Below are 18,238 nucleotides of genomic sequence, written 5' to 3'. Positions count from 1 at the left end.
CATTCTTATGCCAGAGGACTCATACATTAAGAATGCAAAACTTAAAAAACAACAACAGAGGGCACTTCTTTTCGTGGCCCTTCTCTTGTCCTCTTAGATTAGATAGTCAAGAGATGGATTTAGGAATTAGACTTGTTAGATCAAAGCATGACCTTTCATACTGTGAAATAGCCTGAATTGAATGGAATAGGTAGATTATCTGCCACCAGAATGACTTGTCATCCAGCTTGATACTTGGGAGAATACTGCAGGTAAAATGTAGAGTCCTTAAGAGATCTAAGGGTATACATATGTGAATTTATTGGCCAGTGGCCATTACTCTAAAAAATTTAATGGATTAGCAGTAAAGAATATTATTTTTTTGCTATATTGTATTGGTTGATAAAGCTTAAAAATAGTAGGTACCTTAAAGATAATTAAATGAGAAACAAATATGGTTTTTTGGGGGGTGCTGTGGGTGTTGCTTTATGATATGTGCATTTCTAACACTAATTTATTTAATTATACATTATTTAGTTTATCTTATGGCTTTCAGATGTCCAAGCATATGTGTCCTCTCTCATTTTTTAAAACTTTGTTCTCCTCCAACATAAATACTGTTAGGAAAGAAGAAAGTTTCTTTGAAAAAAATTAAAAACACTTATTTGGATTAAGAAAACTCTCCACTCCACTGAAGACTGAAAGGTTAAGAGGCATCTCCTTTGCTCCTGGTAAAAGAGATGCTAGATGTAAAATAGTCACTTTGCCTAGGCAAGATTGGAAAGCAGGTAAAGGACTAAGTGGGTAAAAGACTTAATAACTTTAATTGGATGCAAACTTAGTTATGTGGTCCTCTGATATTTGCTTTATCTTTAGATGTTTATATCTGTAAAATAGGCATATTTCTTTATAAAAATGATAGGAACTTTTATGGGTCTTTTGCTAGGGAATAAGAAGTCATTCTAATTTAAAGAATGAGTTAATGTAGGTCACTAAGAGTACTTTAGAAGGTTACTGCTTTGGTGTGAAAATGATACCATAGTTTCTTATTGTGTTTATTCCTGAAAGGTGGGTAGTTTTACTTTGGAGCTCTCGTAATAAAGATACTAGCTTTAAGTGATATTTAGACCCACCCTCCAAAAAAAAATTCTGCTTAATTTGAATTTCATATTTTAGCATATATTACTGGAAATGCCGTATTCAGTTTACAGCGGTTGAGAGGCCAAGTCATTAATAAATAATCTCAGGACCATAGGACTTTTTCACATTCTAGGAACTTACTGGAAATAGAGATAAGATACTGACATAATAATAGAATAGAGTAGAAAGTAATATATGATCTAAGACAAGTACAAACTGCTATGGACAGTATAAATAAAGGAGAAATTAGATTTGTTTAGTTAAAAAAGCCTTGATGGAGGTAGCATTTAAAGTTGGTCTTGGAAAAAGCATAGGGTTTGTGCTGGTGAAGGAGTATTTTGAACAGAGGGGAACAATTGGAGCAAAGTCATGAGGGTGAGAAAGTATGAAGTGTAAGGGGGAAATTTTAAGTACTCTGGTAGGATACGAAGGTCCTATTGTTAGGTAGCTAGGTAGGCAGGTTACCCCCGGGTCGTCCCCCCGCCCCCCCTTCTCCGCTCCATTAATTTGTGTGTTTTCTTTCCAAGCTTTTTCTGTGGTCAAAAAAGACGATTTCACTAAAATAGAGGAAGATTCTTTTTTGTTCAAGGGTACATGAATAGCTGGGTTTTCTGCTAAAGCTTCAAGTAAGTAGTTATTTAATTAGAACAGTGTTTTCCAAAGTGGGGTGGAGTGTATACACCCTTATTATGCAAGACGGTCCTTTTGAAGCACAGGAAGAAAATACTGGAATTTGAATTTCAATTTATTTTTAACTCTCTTTTTTAGTGTGTGATTTATTAGCTCAGGAATACCAACCATATGATTTCTAAATCTATTTGGCCCTGCATGCTCAAATATTTTATTGATGGGGACACGAGATTTTAAAAAGTGGTGATCCCTGGGTTAAGAGTTACAGAGTGTAGAAAGGAGAATAGTGAGATTGTCAGATGGTTTGAGGGCCTTTTGTTAGTCTTAGGAGTGTTACAACGGTAATAACCAATGGCAACTATATAATTTGATATAAAACAAACAAGTTTCCAGCTTTAGGGTCAGTGCATAGGTACGTTTATAGAATTAGATTCTGCCCACTATTTCTGGCAGCCATTCAGTATTTTTACAGTAGTGTTATTGGTTGTAGTCTTGAAGTTCTCGGGGTCACGTTTCCTTTTTTGGCCGTGTTCTGTAGTTTCCTTATCTTCCCTGCTGTATTCTTAGTCTATACATAACAGAATAATAGCAATAATGATAGTGCTAATAATAAAAAGAAACATTATTTAGCCAACATTTACTGATTGCCTGTTAGGTGCTAGGTTCTAGGGATGAAGTGGTAAGCAAAAATCAGACATGAGCACTAGATTCATGGTGCTTATGTCCTAGTGGAGGAATTAATCAAATAGTCCTCAGACGGAATAATGTTGACTGTGAAAGTGGTACAACGGAGTGTGCTTGCTGTTTAAGCTTGTAAAGAGAGGCTTCCCTGAGGACATGACTGGCTACATAATTTGTAGGGCCCAGGGCAAGATGAAAATGGGAGGCCCCTTGTTCAAAAGAATTCCGAGACTGTGACGGCAGAACATTAAACCAAGCGTGGAGCTTTTCTAAGTGCAGGCCGTGTGCAGCTGCTCAGGTTGCACGTCCACGAAGCTAGCCCAGTTTGCGGAAGTGATGTTTGAGATGCGAGGACACACTAGAAGGGGAGGATTGCTCAAGGGCAGAGGAAACAGCACAAATGAATCGCTAGGGCAAGAAGGAACAAGGTGCCTTCAGAAACTGGAAGAAGGCCGATGTGGCTGCAGTACAGAGTGCATGGAGTGGAGGTACGATGGGTCCAGAGAGGTAGAGAAAGTGGTGTGTAAGGTCAGGTTGAGGATTCTGATCTTTATTCCAAGAGCCTCACAGACTATTGATGTATGTTAAGCATCAAGTTTACTTTTGGTGAGCTAAAAATACTAGTAACTTGAAATTTACCAACGTTGGACCACATTTTCTCTCAATCCACATTTCCTACCAGTCTCCTTTTCAGAAACTTTTAGACTTCTATATTTATTTTAAGGCTGACCCTTCCCCATGGCAGGTTTACAAAGGCACTTCATATCAGGGAGTGTTTATGATGGTAGAAATTGATAACAGGATAGGTGAGTTATGAAATTTTATCACCGTTGAATTAGTCTGGTCTAAAACATTTAAGGTCAACTGAAAAACTCAAGAGATGAAAATGTTCTATTGTTTTAAAATGATGTTTTCTTTTAAATGCTACAGATTTTTAAGGCGTATTGCTAGCACTATAATTTTAAATTCTTAATCTGCCTCTTTTACATGTGGTCAGGAGAAAGGGTGGGGATTGACTTGCCTGACCTTGGAAAAGGAGTGAGGAAGAAGTTGTATTCTGGGACTTTGTCTTTCACATAATGGGCATTCTCAATAAAAAGGCTTTAATTAATATTACCCAAACCAGGAAATAGGCTTCATACTTTGTTATGTGTGAGTGATAACGTTCATGATTCATGGGCTTCCTTATGAAGGCAGTTACAGAGCTCATTTCCTAGAAACATACCTGCAGGGTTGATTTGTAGATCCAGTGCCACGCCACACAACTTAGCGTTTTCACTTTTGGCACTTTATGGAATAACACGCTAGCATTTCTTGTCCCATGTCATGTTTAAAATGTAATTATTTGAGCTGGTTTCTGTAGGTGATGCATTTAAATCAGTGATGTTTGTATACTGGGAGCTTGCTCGTGGGTGTGAGAGGCAGCTGATCATTCCCTGCCTCTGGTACCATTTCTTGTCTCCTGATTTGTGGGTGCACTGGAATTCCCAGCTGCTAAAATAACACGGTTATATAGGTTTCTTTCGGCCTATTGGTTTCTCCTTTTTAAATGGTAGGCTCTGTTTGTGAAGATAACATCACATGTTTTGGCAGTTAGTTTTTGAGAGTTTATTTTCAATAATAATTTCTGAGTTGGAACATAGTTTGTATCTTGGATCAAGAAAAACACCCCCTACCCCCTTCACCCTGTTTCCAGCTTTAGGTTCTTGGTAACAGTTTTCAGTATTTGTAGGCAACTTTTTTATTCTTATTTGCAGTCAGGTAATATGTTGCAAGATTTCTTTTACTTTAACATATGTCTATTGTATTAGATTTCGAGAATCCATGGGAATGATGATAAATTAACTTTTAACTGAAATTACTGTTCATATGAGAACTCTCTGATATTGCAGAGTAGTGAAGTGGTTTCTTATTTATCAAAGAACACTTAAATTATATTCAGCCTGTATTTAATGCTATGTATATGTTATTCCATTGTTTTGAAAATTTATAGTCCATGCCTAGTATGTAGACAGCTAACCAAAAGTTAAAATGACCATAATATTTAATTGGAACACACTATTACTTTAACATAGTTGATAATATTAAGTTCAGTAAAACTTTGATTAGCCAGAATATTTAAGGAATAGGGTGGTAAGTTTAATCAAATATCTCTTTTCTTTCTTTCAACACACAATTAATGAGCACCAGTTGTATGCGCAGCAAGATACAGTACAGATGCATACTCACATCTGTGCCATCAAGGAACTAATTTCAACATCTTTGAAGTTTTTGTAAATTTTATTCCTATGTTTTACTGCTTTAATAAGATTAATACAATGCATATAATTGAATCTTTGGTGATGTAGGATCTTATAATGAATGAAACTCATTGTAGTTTCTAATACAGATGTAGGTGTATGCTGACCATACAATTTATCCTAAAAGGTTACTTTTGAGTAATTCGCTGATGTCAGCTTGTTTTTGTTTCCCTGACTTTTATTTTAAAAACTGTGTTACACAGGTTAATTGGGTTCTTACTGAAATTTTAACTTTATTAAAAAGTTTATAGTAACATATAATAAATATTTAGTTTCACTGCCTTTTTGGTACGTGAGTTGAAATTCAGTAGCCTTTCATACGGTATATGTGTAATATTGTGAGCGACGGCATACAAAACTACGTGTGGTCCATTATCTTCTTAATGATTTCATGCTATTATTCCTAAGTGTGAGTTTAATTTTGTGTCTCCCAAACCAAACCAAAAAATACCATTTATAATTTATAATACTACTACTATGTTTTTCTTTTCATTCTAAAGTGTAAATAAAAGCATATTAACCTCCTCCTACCCCTGGGACTGTTTTAGTGCATCTTAAATGATCAGTCATAAGAAAAAAAAAAGCTTGATATATATAAATTTCTTTTAAAAAATCAGCTAGAATTATATATTAAAAATAATTTGTTGCTATGTCACAGAAATTGGATTAGTTTAAACACAATAAGAAAAATACCAATTATTATCAAATTTCATATATTTAATTTACTTTCTTGCTGAGAGCAAATGTAATTACTATGCCCAAATTGGTGATTTTGATATTTTATGGCTTTTACAAAGAAGAATTCAGCAAATGATATCCTGTATATTCTATCAGTGGAGACATTGCTTCTTAAGTACAGTTGATTAGACAAAATTCAAATCTAGTACTTTTTCCAAGGGCTGGTAGGTTGCTAATGTTCTCTCTGTAACTAGCTAGAGTCTTCCCTAGATGAAAGATTAAGAGGCAAGGTCAAGCAAGCCTGGCTTCAGGACTAAAATTAGCTTTAGCAGCTTTATTTGACCTTGTAGGTACTTATTGCTTCATCATGCTGCTCCCCTTTGCTGTTGTGGGGTGTGATGGGGTCAAGGCAATGACATGTTCTAGAGTACAACTGGATTCCTCTGGATGTTTCCATACTCCCAGCTTATGAGGCAAGATGCACAGCCTGATACACATATACTTGATTCTTTCATGCGGTGTTATCTGTTTGAAAATTTAAAAGTTTACAGTAAAATATTATAAATATTGTTTCACTATGTTTTTTATAGTGAATTGAAATTCACTGTCTTTTTATATGAGTAACATTTTAGATATGTTTATGTTTGAAGTTGGCTAAAGGAATAGTAGCATATAGGTTGTTTTATTTTTTAAATTCTCACTTTTGTTTGGGCAAGATGTCTTCCACCTCCTCCCCATAAAAAAACAAAAAACAGATTACCACCAAACATGGATTGAAAATTATTTAACCTACTTATACAGATCACCAAAGGATCTAAGGTAGTGTGATTAGTTGCCATAGTAGTTGAGGTAACCTTGGCAATTCACTTTAAATGCTCTAGGCCAATGTGCTTATTAATTTGGTTATTCATTTGTTTTTGCCCTATTTGCCTAATTATCACTGCCTTGTTTCCTCAGCTGCAGAACCTTGGCCTGAAAATGCTACATTATATCAGCAACTGAAAGGTAGGTACTTGTTCACAATTAAAAATGGCTTTGCATCAAAATATATTTATTACCAAAAAAAAAAAATCCCTGAGTAATATAATTTACCGCAAAGAGAACATAAAACATAAAGAAAGGATCCCCTTGTGTAATTTGTCGAAGAGATTTTGCCTAAACTTGTATTTGCCAGTGTAAACCAACTATTCACAGCCTATAAGGTCCTTAGTTTATTATTGACTCATTATATTGCCTGCTGTAGGCAGTGTAAAATGATGTGGTTGCAGGAGCAGTTGGCAGATTTACTGCACCGATAGCTGACACAGCAGATTTTTGAAGCCCTTGGTAAAGTGGGCTCTCAGTAAAAAGGAACTGTTAAAATGTATAGGCTAGGATGGTTCAGGCTCCCTTTAGCAGCTCTTCATATATCATCAGATCACATTATGGACCCCATTTGGGGCTCAGCAGCCTGCTACAGTTGTCAGAAGACTGCAAAGTAATGAAGACTAATAGGCAGCAGCCCTAGTCTTCTAAGCATGGAATTTTTATTGCAGCGAACTTGTCATCTTTCTTTTGTGTGACAGACCTAGACATACTGTGCAATATTAACTGCAAGCTGGTTTTATATGATTTTGAGTGGTCTTACTTTTAACTAGAGAGGTTTGAGTAGATACATATAGTACTTAATTGTAATGAAAACAAGAGGAATATATCTTGAAAACTTGAAAAATTAATTTGTTTTTAAATGAGTGACTTTAATTACATATTGCTGATAAAATGTGATAAATGATCAGTTATAGAGAAATAGTCTTGTTTTGTCATTACTTACATACAATATAATATAATCAAAATTATACTTACGCAATAGCATTGACATAGAACTTCATAATTATGTTAGTGAACGGCTATATTTTTTCTTTTTAAAAATAAAAATATAGGTATATTTTACTTGTTTAGCAATCATACTTTTGACTCACACCTTTCATTGTATTTCCACAGGGGAGCAAATTTTGCTTTCTGACAATGCAGCTTCTCTTGCTGTGCAGGTAAATATATAAATAATATAATATTTTTCACTTTGAGTTGCAATTTACCCCCCTCCCGAGACAGTCTGATACAGTACATTTAGAATTTTTCTGTGTGATTTACCATTATCAATATAACATCTCTTCTGTGAAGAGTAACTTTATTATATAATATTGTTCAGCTAATTGTTATCAGTATATAAAATAAACAAAAATCTTCATTATTCATTCTTTTTTATAAAAATCATGTATGTGTTAGGCACATTCTGTTTCTTAGTACTTGTTCTGCTTTTGATTAGATATGATGGTATTGATCTTTGGGGGTGATATGTTCATTTATGGACACAGAATAATTTTCTAACTTAATTGTAAAGATTTATGCACCACATATTTTTAAGCATCATTTTCTCATTGTACTCATTCTAGCATTAATTCATTTGGTAACTTTGAAGCAGACATACCCCTCTCTGGTAATTTTTTATATACTTATTGATTACATTAGTGTCTATTATCCTCAAACCACTTATTGAATATAATGGCTCTTTAGGTTGTATATCACAGTTGTATAATCCAAAAGAGATTAGTGGCCCTGTAAACTTTAAACTGCACTATAGGGAGAATAGGATACTTGGGGATTTTTTTTTTGCTTTAAAAAAAGAGAAATGTTTATGTAGATATAGAATTATAATTATTCTAACATTTTACATACTGAGCTGCTGTTTATTTCGTTAGCTTACATAGCTTGACTCACAAAGAGAGTTTTATTGTCCAGTACCTAAAAGAGAAATCAAAGACGTGACATTTATTGGAGATGAGACTGTGAGCATCTTGAGTACAGAAAGAAAGAGAAGAAGAGGAACTGAGCTTTTGCCGTGTTCTAGACAATGTTGGTAGACACTTGGTCATTTCATAGTTTTTTTGTTCAACTCTGTATCATTCTCTGTGCTTAATAACTATGTCTGATGCATAGTACGTCGATCAGTACATTTGTGTTGTGTTTAAGGCAGGGAAAGAAAGACAGATGGAAAGAAATGTGCAGGGCAATGATTTATTTGTATGGCTATCTATGAATATCTGTAAGTTTCTTTCTTTTTAGAAGATTTATATCTTTTTACCAAAAATATAAATTATTCATTTACCTTGATTTTATCTTTGGGCACTAGTATTATAACTATTGTATTTTCTTATGTTAACTTTTGAGAAGCAGAAATTCTCAGTTGGTTATAGACAATAAATACGGATTTTATACTTCAATTTTTTTAACTTAAAAATATTTTAAAATTTGTTTATTTGTTTTTGGTGAGGGGGATAGAATTTAAGTTTAGCTTTCAAATACTAATAACATAGGACTTAGCATATGGACTGTACTCAGTAAATGTTGAATGAAGGGTTTATAAGTGTGATAAAAAGCAATCTTGCCTGATAACTGATAGCACCAATAAACTATTTGCTGTGTATAAAAGAGTATTTTCAATTTTTACATCTTTGAAAAGATGGCTGAAGGTACAGTGAATATTTCAGTTGAAGCACTAATTCTTAACCCTTTTTTAATTGCCATTTTTGGGATAATGCTTTCAGGATTATCCACACATTCCAGTGTACACACACAAATAACATACTGAGACTATTCTGCATATGAAGTTTATTGATCTCCCTGCTGTAGCTATCTGGGAATCTCCTATGAAGAGCCCCTAAAACTAAAGAATAGTAGTTTAGGAAGTACTGAAGTAATGTTCACCAAGTAGGAAGGTATTTTGGGTAATTGTTCTTAACTAAGGGAGACTTCTACCTCACAGTGGACATTTGACAGTGTTTGGACATTTTTGGTTATCACACCTGTTGAGAAGGGTGCTGGTGGCATCAATTGGTGTTAAACATCTTACAATGCGCAGGAGAATCCCTCCACTATAAAGAATTATCCAGCCCTAAATGTAAATAGTGTCAATGTTGAGAAACCCTGCAGAACATGGTTTAACTAATTTTCAGTATAAACCAAGGTATCGGTGTATTACTGATTAAAAAAAAATTAATGTTTTAAATAATCTGTGGAAGGAAAGAAAAAAATAATCTCTGTACTTTATTTAGCAACTCTATTTGTATGGTTCTATTAATTTGCTTTCTTATCGTGGCTTCTTAAATCATAGTTGCAATTAAAAATAAAACCAGAGAAAAAGAACCTTTTAAAATGCAGAATTTTTCTTAACCATTTTCAATTTTTTTGTTATCCTACATATGTCACTTAGATGATAAATTAACCAGCATTTATTAAAAATTGTTGGTTTTCTTCAATATTCTTTGGCTTGACAGCTGATAGTAGCCATGACTATAAATGTGACTCTTCCAGATATCTGATGTAAACTTTATGGAATAATTTTCATCTATATGGTGGACCAGTATCCATTTAGAAAAATCAGTTAAATATATAAAATTGATTAAAACAATGTGACAGGTATCCATAAGCTAGATATTTTCTAGAAGATACCAGACATCAAACATCAGCTATTTTAATAGTCTGCCAGTTAAGTCATCAAGAAATTTAAATTTTACTTACCACATAGACTTGGCATTTATTATACCCCAGGAACTAAGTGGTTAGATCTTTTTTGATTAGAGGAACCTTTATGATTTCAGTTTAAAAGAAAATAAATTTTTTTTCTCATGGTTGTTATTTCCTCTTAGGTTTGCTTTCCTGTCTTCATCTACAAAGTATTGGTATTACAAGTGTTTGCCTGGTCATAAAATAATCTTGTATGTTGAATATAGTGAAGTATTAGTATAGTGTGTTCCTCTGGTTTCATATATATATATATATATATATATATATAATGTATATAATGTGGGCCACATATGTAGTTTAAAATTTTGTAGTTGCCCCATTAAAAAAGTGAAAAGAAACAGGTGAAATTTATTTTAATAATATATTTTTACCCAGTATATCCAAATGTTATCATTTTAACATGTTTTAATACAAAATGTATTAATGGGATGCTTTACTTTTTTTTTTTTTTTTTTTTTACTAAGTTCAAAATTTGATGTGTATTTTACACTTAGAGGACATCTCAATTTGTGCTAGTTACATTTGAAGTCCTCAATAGCCACATGTAGCTGGTGAAAATACAGTATGAGCAACCACATGTGAACTCTACAAGTTTTCTGCAAAAAATATTTTATTTGATTTTCTTCAAATGCTGCCTTCGTAGCAGATTCCACAAATGAAATGGGCCAGCTGGGCTCTGTTCCAAATACAGCATACCTTAAACAGAACACTTTGTTTCCAGTTTCCTCATCTGTAAGATATAATAGATGATGGAAATGTAATAGAAGCTGCCCGATTGGGTTTGTGAAGATTCAATGTGTTAATACATATAAAACACTTAGAAAAATACCTGGCATATTCTAAATATGCAATGAACGTTGGTTATTATCTTTTTCTCTCCTGATTCTTAGACAAAAGTACGCATAATCAACGTCAGCAGGAGTAATGGAAGCTTGCAAGCTTATAATGCCTAAAAATACTGAAGTAGTTAAAATAAATATTAGATATAAGAATTTTAGGGCGGTGGCCGGTTAGCTCAGTTGGTTAGAGGATGCTCTTAGCAACAAGGTTGCCGGTTCCATCCCCACATGGGTTCCTGTGAGCTGCGCCCCTGGAACTAGATTGAAACAACTTGATTTGGAGCTGATGGGTCCTGGTAAAACACACTTAAAAGATAAAAGTTTAAAAAAATTTTTGGGGGGACATATTTGAGTTTGTGTGAGTACTAATAATTTTCCTAATTATGCTTTCATTCCATACCCCTGAAATGTTAATATTGAATGCTTTAATTTAAACAAAATATTATTTTAATAATATTGAATAAGATTTGTTTTAAATTGAATATTTATTAAATGCTTTCATTGTAAAAGGCACTGTACTGAGAATGTTTATATAAAGTATCTTATTCAGTCTTTACCGTAACACGACTAACAGGGTAGTAATACTAACCTAATTTTAAAGATGTGGAAACTGAAGCTCAGAAAAGCTTTAGTCAAGGTCATAGCCCACAAACTGGAGGTAGACAGTAGTAGCATTGGTTGAGTCCCTGCCATCTGCTCATCACTGTGCTGAGCACTTAATTCTTATTAACTCATTTAATCCTTACAGCAACTCTATGAAGTAGGTATATTATTATAATATAATCCCTATTCTGCAGATGTTAGTAAAAATAGCAATAATAATGTAGATAAAATTTATACTGCACTTACTCCGTGTGCCAGGTTTTGTTATATGTACTTTAGGTATCATAGGTAATACACACAGCAACCTGTGAGGTAGATAGTATTATTATTCCATTTTATAGATTAGGAAGTTGAGGCAGAGAGGTTAAGCATTTGGCCCAGAGTTATATAAGCAGCACTTGGCAGAGCTGGAATCCAGACCCAGGGAGTCTGAGTTGAGAATCCACACTCATAACACTTTGTTGCATGTCACTTCAGTTCAGTGATATAGATTTTTGAATTTTTATCCAAAAATAAGTGGACAATTAATTTAAAACTCATTTCTGACATTTCCTAGCAAATTATATCTTACAATTTATAGATTACATTAAGATGTGAAAGATAAACGTGTCTCAGTTTTGGGATCTTTGACATATGATAAAGACAGTCTCCTATATTATGAGTTATTGTGAAGCTCAAGGTTGGTAATAAAGAGGAAATTCTTTTGAAAAAAGTGAAACAAATATAAACAGGAGATGATATTATATGCTGAATTAGTGCCTATTTTGGCTTGAAAGATTTACGTACATATTTTGTTAATGTCTATATAATAAAATATTACTTTCTAGTCAGTTTTAGAAAAGATTTCTTTTAATATAAATGAAGCTAATTTAAAAAGAAGCCTGTTTCCTTTTTTTTTTTTTTTAATTTGGGTTAATCTGTTATAAAAGTTTGAATTTATTTTTAGAGAGTGGCTCAAGCTGATGATCATTATTAGAATGTTGCATGAAAGAGTAATCTTACTTTTTACTTAGTGTTTTACTTCAAGAATAACAAGCTCAGATTAAGGGAAATATCCCTATTCATTTAATATTCTCATTTCCCCTACTCTTTGTGAATAAATACTTTATCTCTAAAAATGAAAGGGAAGACAACAGAAAATAACTATTTTCTTTCTGTTGAATATTTTGTATCATTAAAAAAAGTCAGCATTTTTATAGGCCCCATTAATGTTGGCCATGAACACTAACATGTCAGATCTGCTGATAGATAGTTAGCTGACCCTTGCTTTTTCCTTTTAGCAAATGATGCTTTTTAGGTGGACATACTAATTAACGGTTAAATGGTAATCCTAATGTAGAGATTGGAGAAGAGCAAAGGGAGGAGTAGCTCTCTCCTTTGGGACTGCAGGCCAGTTGTTGCACTGAAGAAACAACGGTGATTATCAAAGTGCTGTGTAGCCGCTGTAAACTTGTCATGGCATTCTGATGGCCACAGTGCACAGCTTACCTGCAGAATTTTGGAGAAAATGATTTTGAATTTTCAGTTTGGTTGAACACATTTTTACTTTAAACAAGTTGTTCATGGTTGTATGCAGTTTTTGTCTCAGTTAAACCTGATACAAGTACAAGCAGGATGATACCAGTGGATATATTTTAATAGAGAATCAGTAGAATACATTTTAAAAATTGCTATAACTTTCTTAAAGTTTCATAAAGTGTAAAATTTTAGTTTTTTAAAATTTGTTCATCCCTCCCACTTTGATCATCCTCTGCAAAATGAGGCTTCTGTATTCCCTTTCAGGATCAAGATCAGGATCAGGAGAAGGAAAGCTAAGGGGTGGAGAGAATTTAGTGAACATTTATTACATAAGGAGACTTGTAAAACCCTTTTCAGTATTCTAAAATGAGCATAATGGAGGCTGCAGAAGTTTTGTTGATACCACTGAGTTTGAAATCTTCAGATTAAAAGTCTTGTCCTTACCACCTTTTACATACCAGAAGTATTAAAGCATTTTTGTGATTTATGCTTATAATCCCTGGAATGACTTAAATACATAATATGTGACCTTTAGAAAAGATAACTGTGAACTTAAATTGCAAACAGAATGTAACAGATTAAAAAATTCTCATTATTAATCTTAGTCCCTCAATACATAAATGATATGTTTATTAAAATATTTAAATTAGTCTTACTGGATTTGTGAAAATGAGGTATATTCGGTATAGGATTAGGTGGTATTAGAGTTGTCATTTTTAGTAATTAGTCATTTTTAGTAATCAGTGAAGTCATTTTAGTAATTAGTGAAAAATGGTTGGTTATATATGGTAATTGTTTGCTAATGTAAATATTTAACTTAGCAAAAAATTCACACCTGTAGTTCTGAGAGATTGCAAGTTAGAATATCAACTGTATACTTTTCTGCTTAAAAAGTAAATAGCAAAAAGGATTTTAAAATTTGTTGCTGTGAAACAGAACAAAGCTATAGCTGTAAGATGAAAAAAATGACAGTCTATTTTTTAAACAGAAAAAGGCTAGAATTCTTCATTATTAGATATACAGTATCAACATAATCAATCTAGCAGCATTATATTTGAGCTGAAAACACACTTAAACTTGAGGCCATACACTACCCTGTGTGAGTGAAACATCTTTCATATAGTCCTAAGATGAAATTACCCTTGAATGAATAGCATCTTCATTTATCTTCAAACCTTTTCTGTGCTTTTAGTGAGTCTACTCTTTCAACATTCTACAACAAGAATTACATTATACCATTATACCAGAGTACTTCTGCAGTGTGAAATAGATTGGTTTGGAAAATGAACCTGGCTTTGCTATAAATTACATTCCCAGGTACAAAGGAATTTGTTATTTTGTTTAAAATAGTCACAAATATAATTAAGGTCTTAATTTATGTTAAACTACAAATATGGCTATTACTTTAACTGGATTAGGTACTTAATCTGTCACTTCAAGAATGATACCTAACACTTTTCATTTGTAACCTTAGATACATTATTTCAATTACAGGGTCTGTAGCTGTTTGATATAAAAATGAATTATTTTGTAGATAGATTTGTTCATGGCTTTTAATTTTAAAACATGCCTCTTCAGTAAGGTGGAAAATAATTATTCAGTTGTTGTCAGATATTCCTTTGTGTCTTGGTAAAACAAGATATGAATTAAAGTTCAGAACCATTTTCATTTTGTGTCCTGAAAATGGCATAGTGTGCTTTAGAATAGTCCTTAGTGAATCCTTATATAAAATATTTCAAATTTAATTATGAAATGAATAAAAGCTTTTTCTTAAAGAAGAAAACTTGAGGTCTGACTGAAAATGGATTATTTCCTATCTAGAATTTGGGTAACTTTGTTAATGTGATTTACATACATTTAGAAGCTTTGTTTATAACCCCTTAAATATCACAATATGAATCAGTATAAAGCATCTGATCTTTTAAAAACTTTTATTAAAGGCAATTCCTGAAAATTTTGAATTATTTTTATATTTTTATTGGAAAGCAATGTTAATTTTCTTGCTTAAGGGCAATTAAAGAGTATTGGTATGTATTTTACTTGTAAGACAAATGTTCATTTTTCTTTTGGAATAAAGAAGAGGAAAGAAGATAGCACTGCTCATTGGTAAATGAGTCAATACTGAATTAACATGAGTTTATTAAAATGAAGTGAATACATTTTATATCCCTGCCATCTACGATTTAGCTTACCCTAAGAATTAAATATATTTTTGTTATTGTTATTTTTCTCAGTTGGGAATATTTATTTCATCTGTAAATAATAAAACTTGAAAACATTCATCATAGGACCTCAGAAAAATAGTTTCCTTTCTTTATTCCCAAATTGTTCATTGAGTGCCAGCCACATGACTGGTATTGCATTAGGTTTTTTTTGGGTTACAAGAATTATTCTTTCTGTGCCTTTGCCTATTTTATAACTCTTTTACATAATTTTGACCCTACAACTTTTATTTATGTTTATTCTAACAGGGAAACTTGTATTACTTTTCCTATTCTGGTTATCTTTTTTTGTTGCTTTCTTTCCGAACTTGGTTTTTTCCTACAGCTGTGAGATGTTGATGTATCTAAAACTGAGTGAAATATTCCAGGAGTAGTTTTCAGGTGAGAGTTATATTAAGGAAGGTTCTATTCTCTGATGTGACCTGTCTTCATATGTGCTCACAATAGCATTTCATGTTTTTGGTAACAAATTTGCTCTATTTAAAGCTTTCTATGCTTATTGAATTGTTTCTGATGATTTCTGCATAGCTATTTTTTTAAGTAGAATTCTTATTATTGTTTTCTAAAACATCCTGTTTATTGATATTTGTAACTTTACTGGCTTTTAATAAAAAAACCCTGAATTTAACAGGAGTTTTATCTAACTTTTTTTTATAAGGTAATGTCTTTTTTTTTTTTTTTTTAAGATTTTATTGGGGAAGGGGAACAGGACTTTATTGGGGAACAGTGTGTACTTCCAGGCCTTTTTTCCAAGTCAAGTTGTAGTCCTTTCAGTCTTAGTTGTGGAGGGCGCAGCTCAGCTCCATGTCCAGTTGCCATTGCTAGTTGCAAGGGTCGCTGCCCACCATCCCTTGCGGGACTCGAGGAATTGAACTGGCAACCTTGTGGTTGAGAGCTGGAGCTCCAACCAACTGAGCCATCCCGGAGGCAGCTCAGCTCAAGGTGCCGTGTTCAATCTTAGTTGCAGGGGGCGGAGCCCACCATCCCTTGCAGGACTCGAGGAGTTGAACATGCAACCTTGTGGTTGAGAGCCCACTGGCCCATGTGGGAATCGAACTGGCAGCCTTCAGAGTTAGGAGCATGGAGCTCCAACCACCTGAGCCACCGGGCCAGCCCTATATCTAATTTTTCAAAGCAGTGAGCTTCGGTCCCATTAAATAACAATGCTAATTTTTGTTGTAGTTTACTAGTTTTATATGAACTTAGATATGTTTGTATTTATTATTATGAGTATCAGTATCCATTTAAGCAACTTCTTACATCTGTATTCTGTTAGGATCCTTCAGGTTCTGCCAAGACACTTAACCAGTAACAGTTAAGGATTGGGACTGTGCTAATGGTTTGTCCAGTCATAAGAGTGATACGGCTTATGAGTCAGCCACAGAAAGTCAGTTGCTCTAAAGGATGGTAAGGATAACATCTCAATGAGGCTTCATCCTCCCTGTGCAAATGTAGTGACTAGGGCAGGCCTGTTGGCCAGCGATGTTTCCATTCAACTGGCGTTGAGCTCTTTTTACCATTTTCTGAATTGAGTATTTTTAACTACCCTTTTAAAATATATAATGCAATTAAAACAAAGGATATTTGATATTTTAAAGATAGATTCTACCTTGCTCTGTCAGGAATCATCATATTTATTGTTTTCTGTAAAAGAAATGGATGACTTTTTGGCTTTAAATTTAATTTCATTGATTACCCCCTCCCCAGATTTCTTTCTGAAATATAGTACACTTCTCCATGAAAAGACTTGAAGAAACTAGATATGCATAATATTTGAGATGTTTTGTTTGATTTGCTCGCTAATGTTATTCTGCTTTTGTACTTATATTAATTATAAGACTTGAGTGTTTATTTTAAATCTCCTGAAGATTGGGCCATAGTTGCTGAGATTTTAAAGGACTCCTGCTGACAGTGGCTCCTTCATGTAGATTTTCAGAAGATAATACTGCTCTAGTTGGATGGCTTTCTTAGCTTTCTGAAGCTTCTTATTTTAACCATGACTTTTCATTTGGTGGGCTGTAGATGCAGGAGATAGAAATGACCAAAAATAAAAACTGTCCTTGATTGTGTTTTTATTCTGAATAATATCTGTAGCTCTACCCATTTCTAACACCTTGATATTACATACCTTCAGGAAAGTGTTGGCAAAGATGCTATTAATTTGTACATATTTCTGTCACTTGTGTCCACAGAAGAGATGGAGTGGCCTTCAAGACTGGGCTTCTCAAAGTTTCAAGAGAACCTGCTTGTCTGCTTTTAAATATTGTTACCTTAGCAGCTCCAGGCCTTTGAAAAGAGAGCCGAGTTGTCTGCTATTCCTTTCCTTTCAGAAGTCTGACAGAAGTGACAACTAGAGAAGAACACCTAAAGACTCCTGCGTCCGCCTCCTCCTACCAAAACATGCTCAGCCTACATTTTTTCCTATTTTGGTAAATTGGCAGTTCCATCATTCTGGTTGTTTATGTCAGAAACTTTGAGTCATCTTTGGAGTCTTTCTTATATCCTTATCCAGTTATCAGCAAATCCTTTTGGCTCTACCTTAAAAATATAGCCAGAATCCAACTTCTTAACCATCTCTAGCACTCCTACTCAGGTTGAGGCCATTATCAATTCTTGCAAAATTCTCCTAACTAGTTTTCCTGCTTCCAGTCTTCTGCTCTCTACAACCTAATTTCTGTAGAGCTGTTGGTAGTCCTTTAAAATGTCAGTCAGATTCCAGCAATCCTCAGCTCAACACCTTCTCGTGGTTGTTCATCTTATTCAAAGCAATAGTCAGAATTCTTACAATTATCTGTAAGTCCAGCATGATCTCCTGGTTGTCTCTCTGATCTCATCTCTTAACCACTCACTTCCTTTCTCCCCCATGTCACACTGGTCCTATTGCTATTCCTCAAACACGCCAGTTTAAGCACAAGACTGCTTCATACCTTTGAACTTGGACAGCTCTTCTCTTAGATATTTCTCTGATTTAAAACTTTGCAATGAATGTTATTTCTAAAGAATTTAGAGTCAAAATGTATAATCCTTTTATATTTACTTTTTCCTTTCTCATAATAGCAATTGGTGACATATTGTACATCCGTTT

The 18,238-nt window shown here is 33.6% G+C and overlaps 1 protein-coding gene across 1 annotated transcript in view; it reads left to right on the top strand.

Moving 5' to 3' along the window:
• Positions 1-18,238, top strand: part of MTX2 (metaxin 2) — a 54,910-nt gene that overhangs the window by 14,403 nt on the left and 22,269 nt on the right. The window contains exons 2-3 of the mRNA XM_033112865.1: positions 6,366-6,413; positions 7,389-7,435. Of these exons, the coding sequence (XP_032968756.1) occupies positions 6,366-6,413; positions 7,389-7,435 (95 nt within the window). The remainder of the gene's footprint in view (positions 1-6,365; positions 6,414-7,388; positions 7,436-18,238) is intronic.

The sequence above is a fragment of the Rhinolophus ferrumequinum genome, chromosome 8 (genome assembly GCF_004115265.2).
Source record: "Rhinolophus ferrumequinum isolate MPI-CBG mRhiFer1 chromosome 8, mRhiFer1_v1.p, whole genome shotgun sequence".
Taxonomy (NCBI): Eukaryota; Metazoa; Chordata; class Mammalia; order Chiroptera; family Rhinolophidae; genus Rhinolophus; species Rhinolophus ferrumequinum.
The sequence above is the reverse complement of the archived record's forward strand: the minus strand, read 5'-3'. Positions and strand labels throughout refer to the sequence as shown.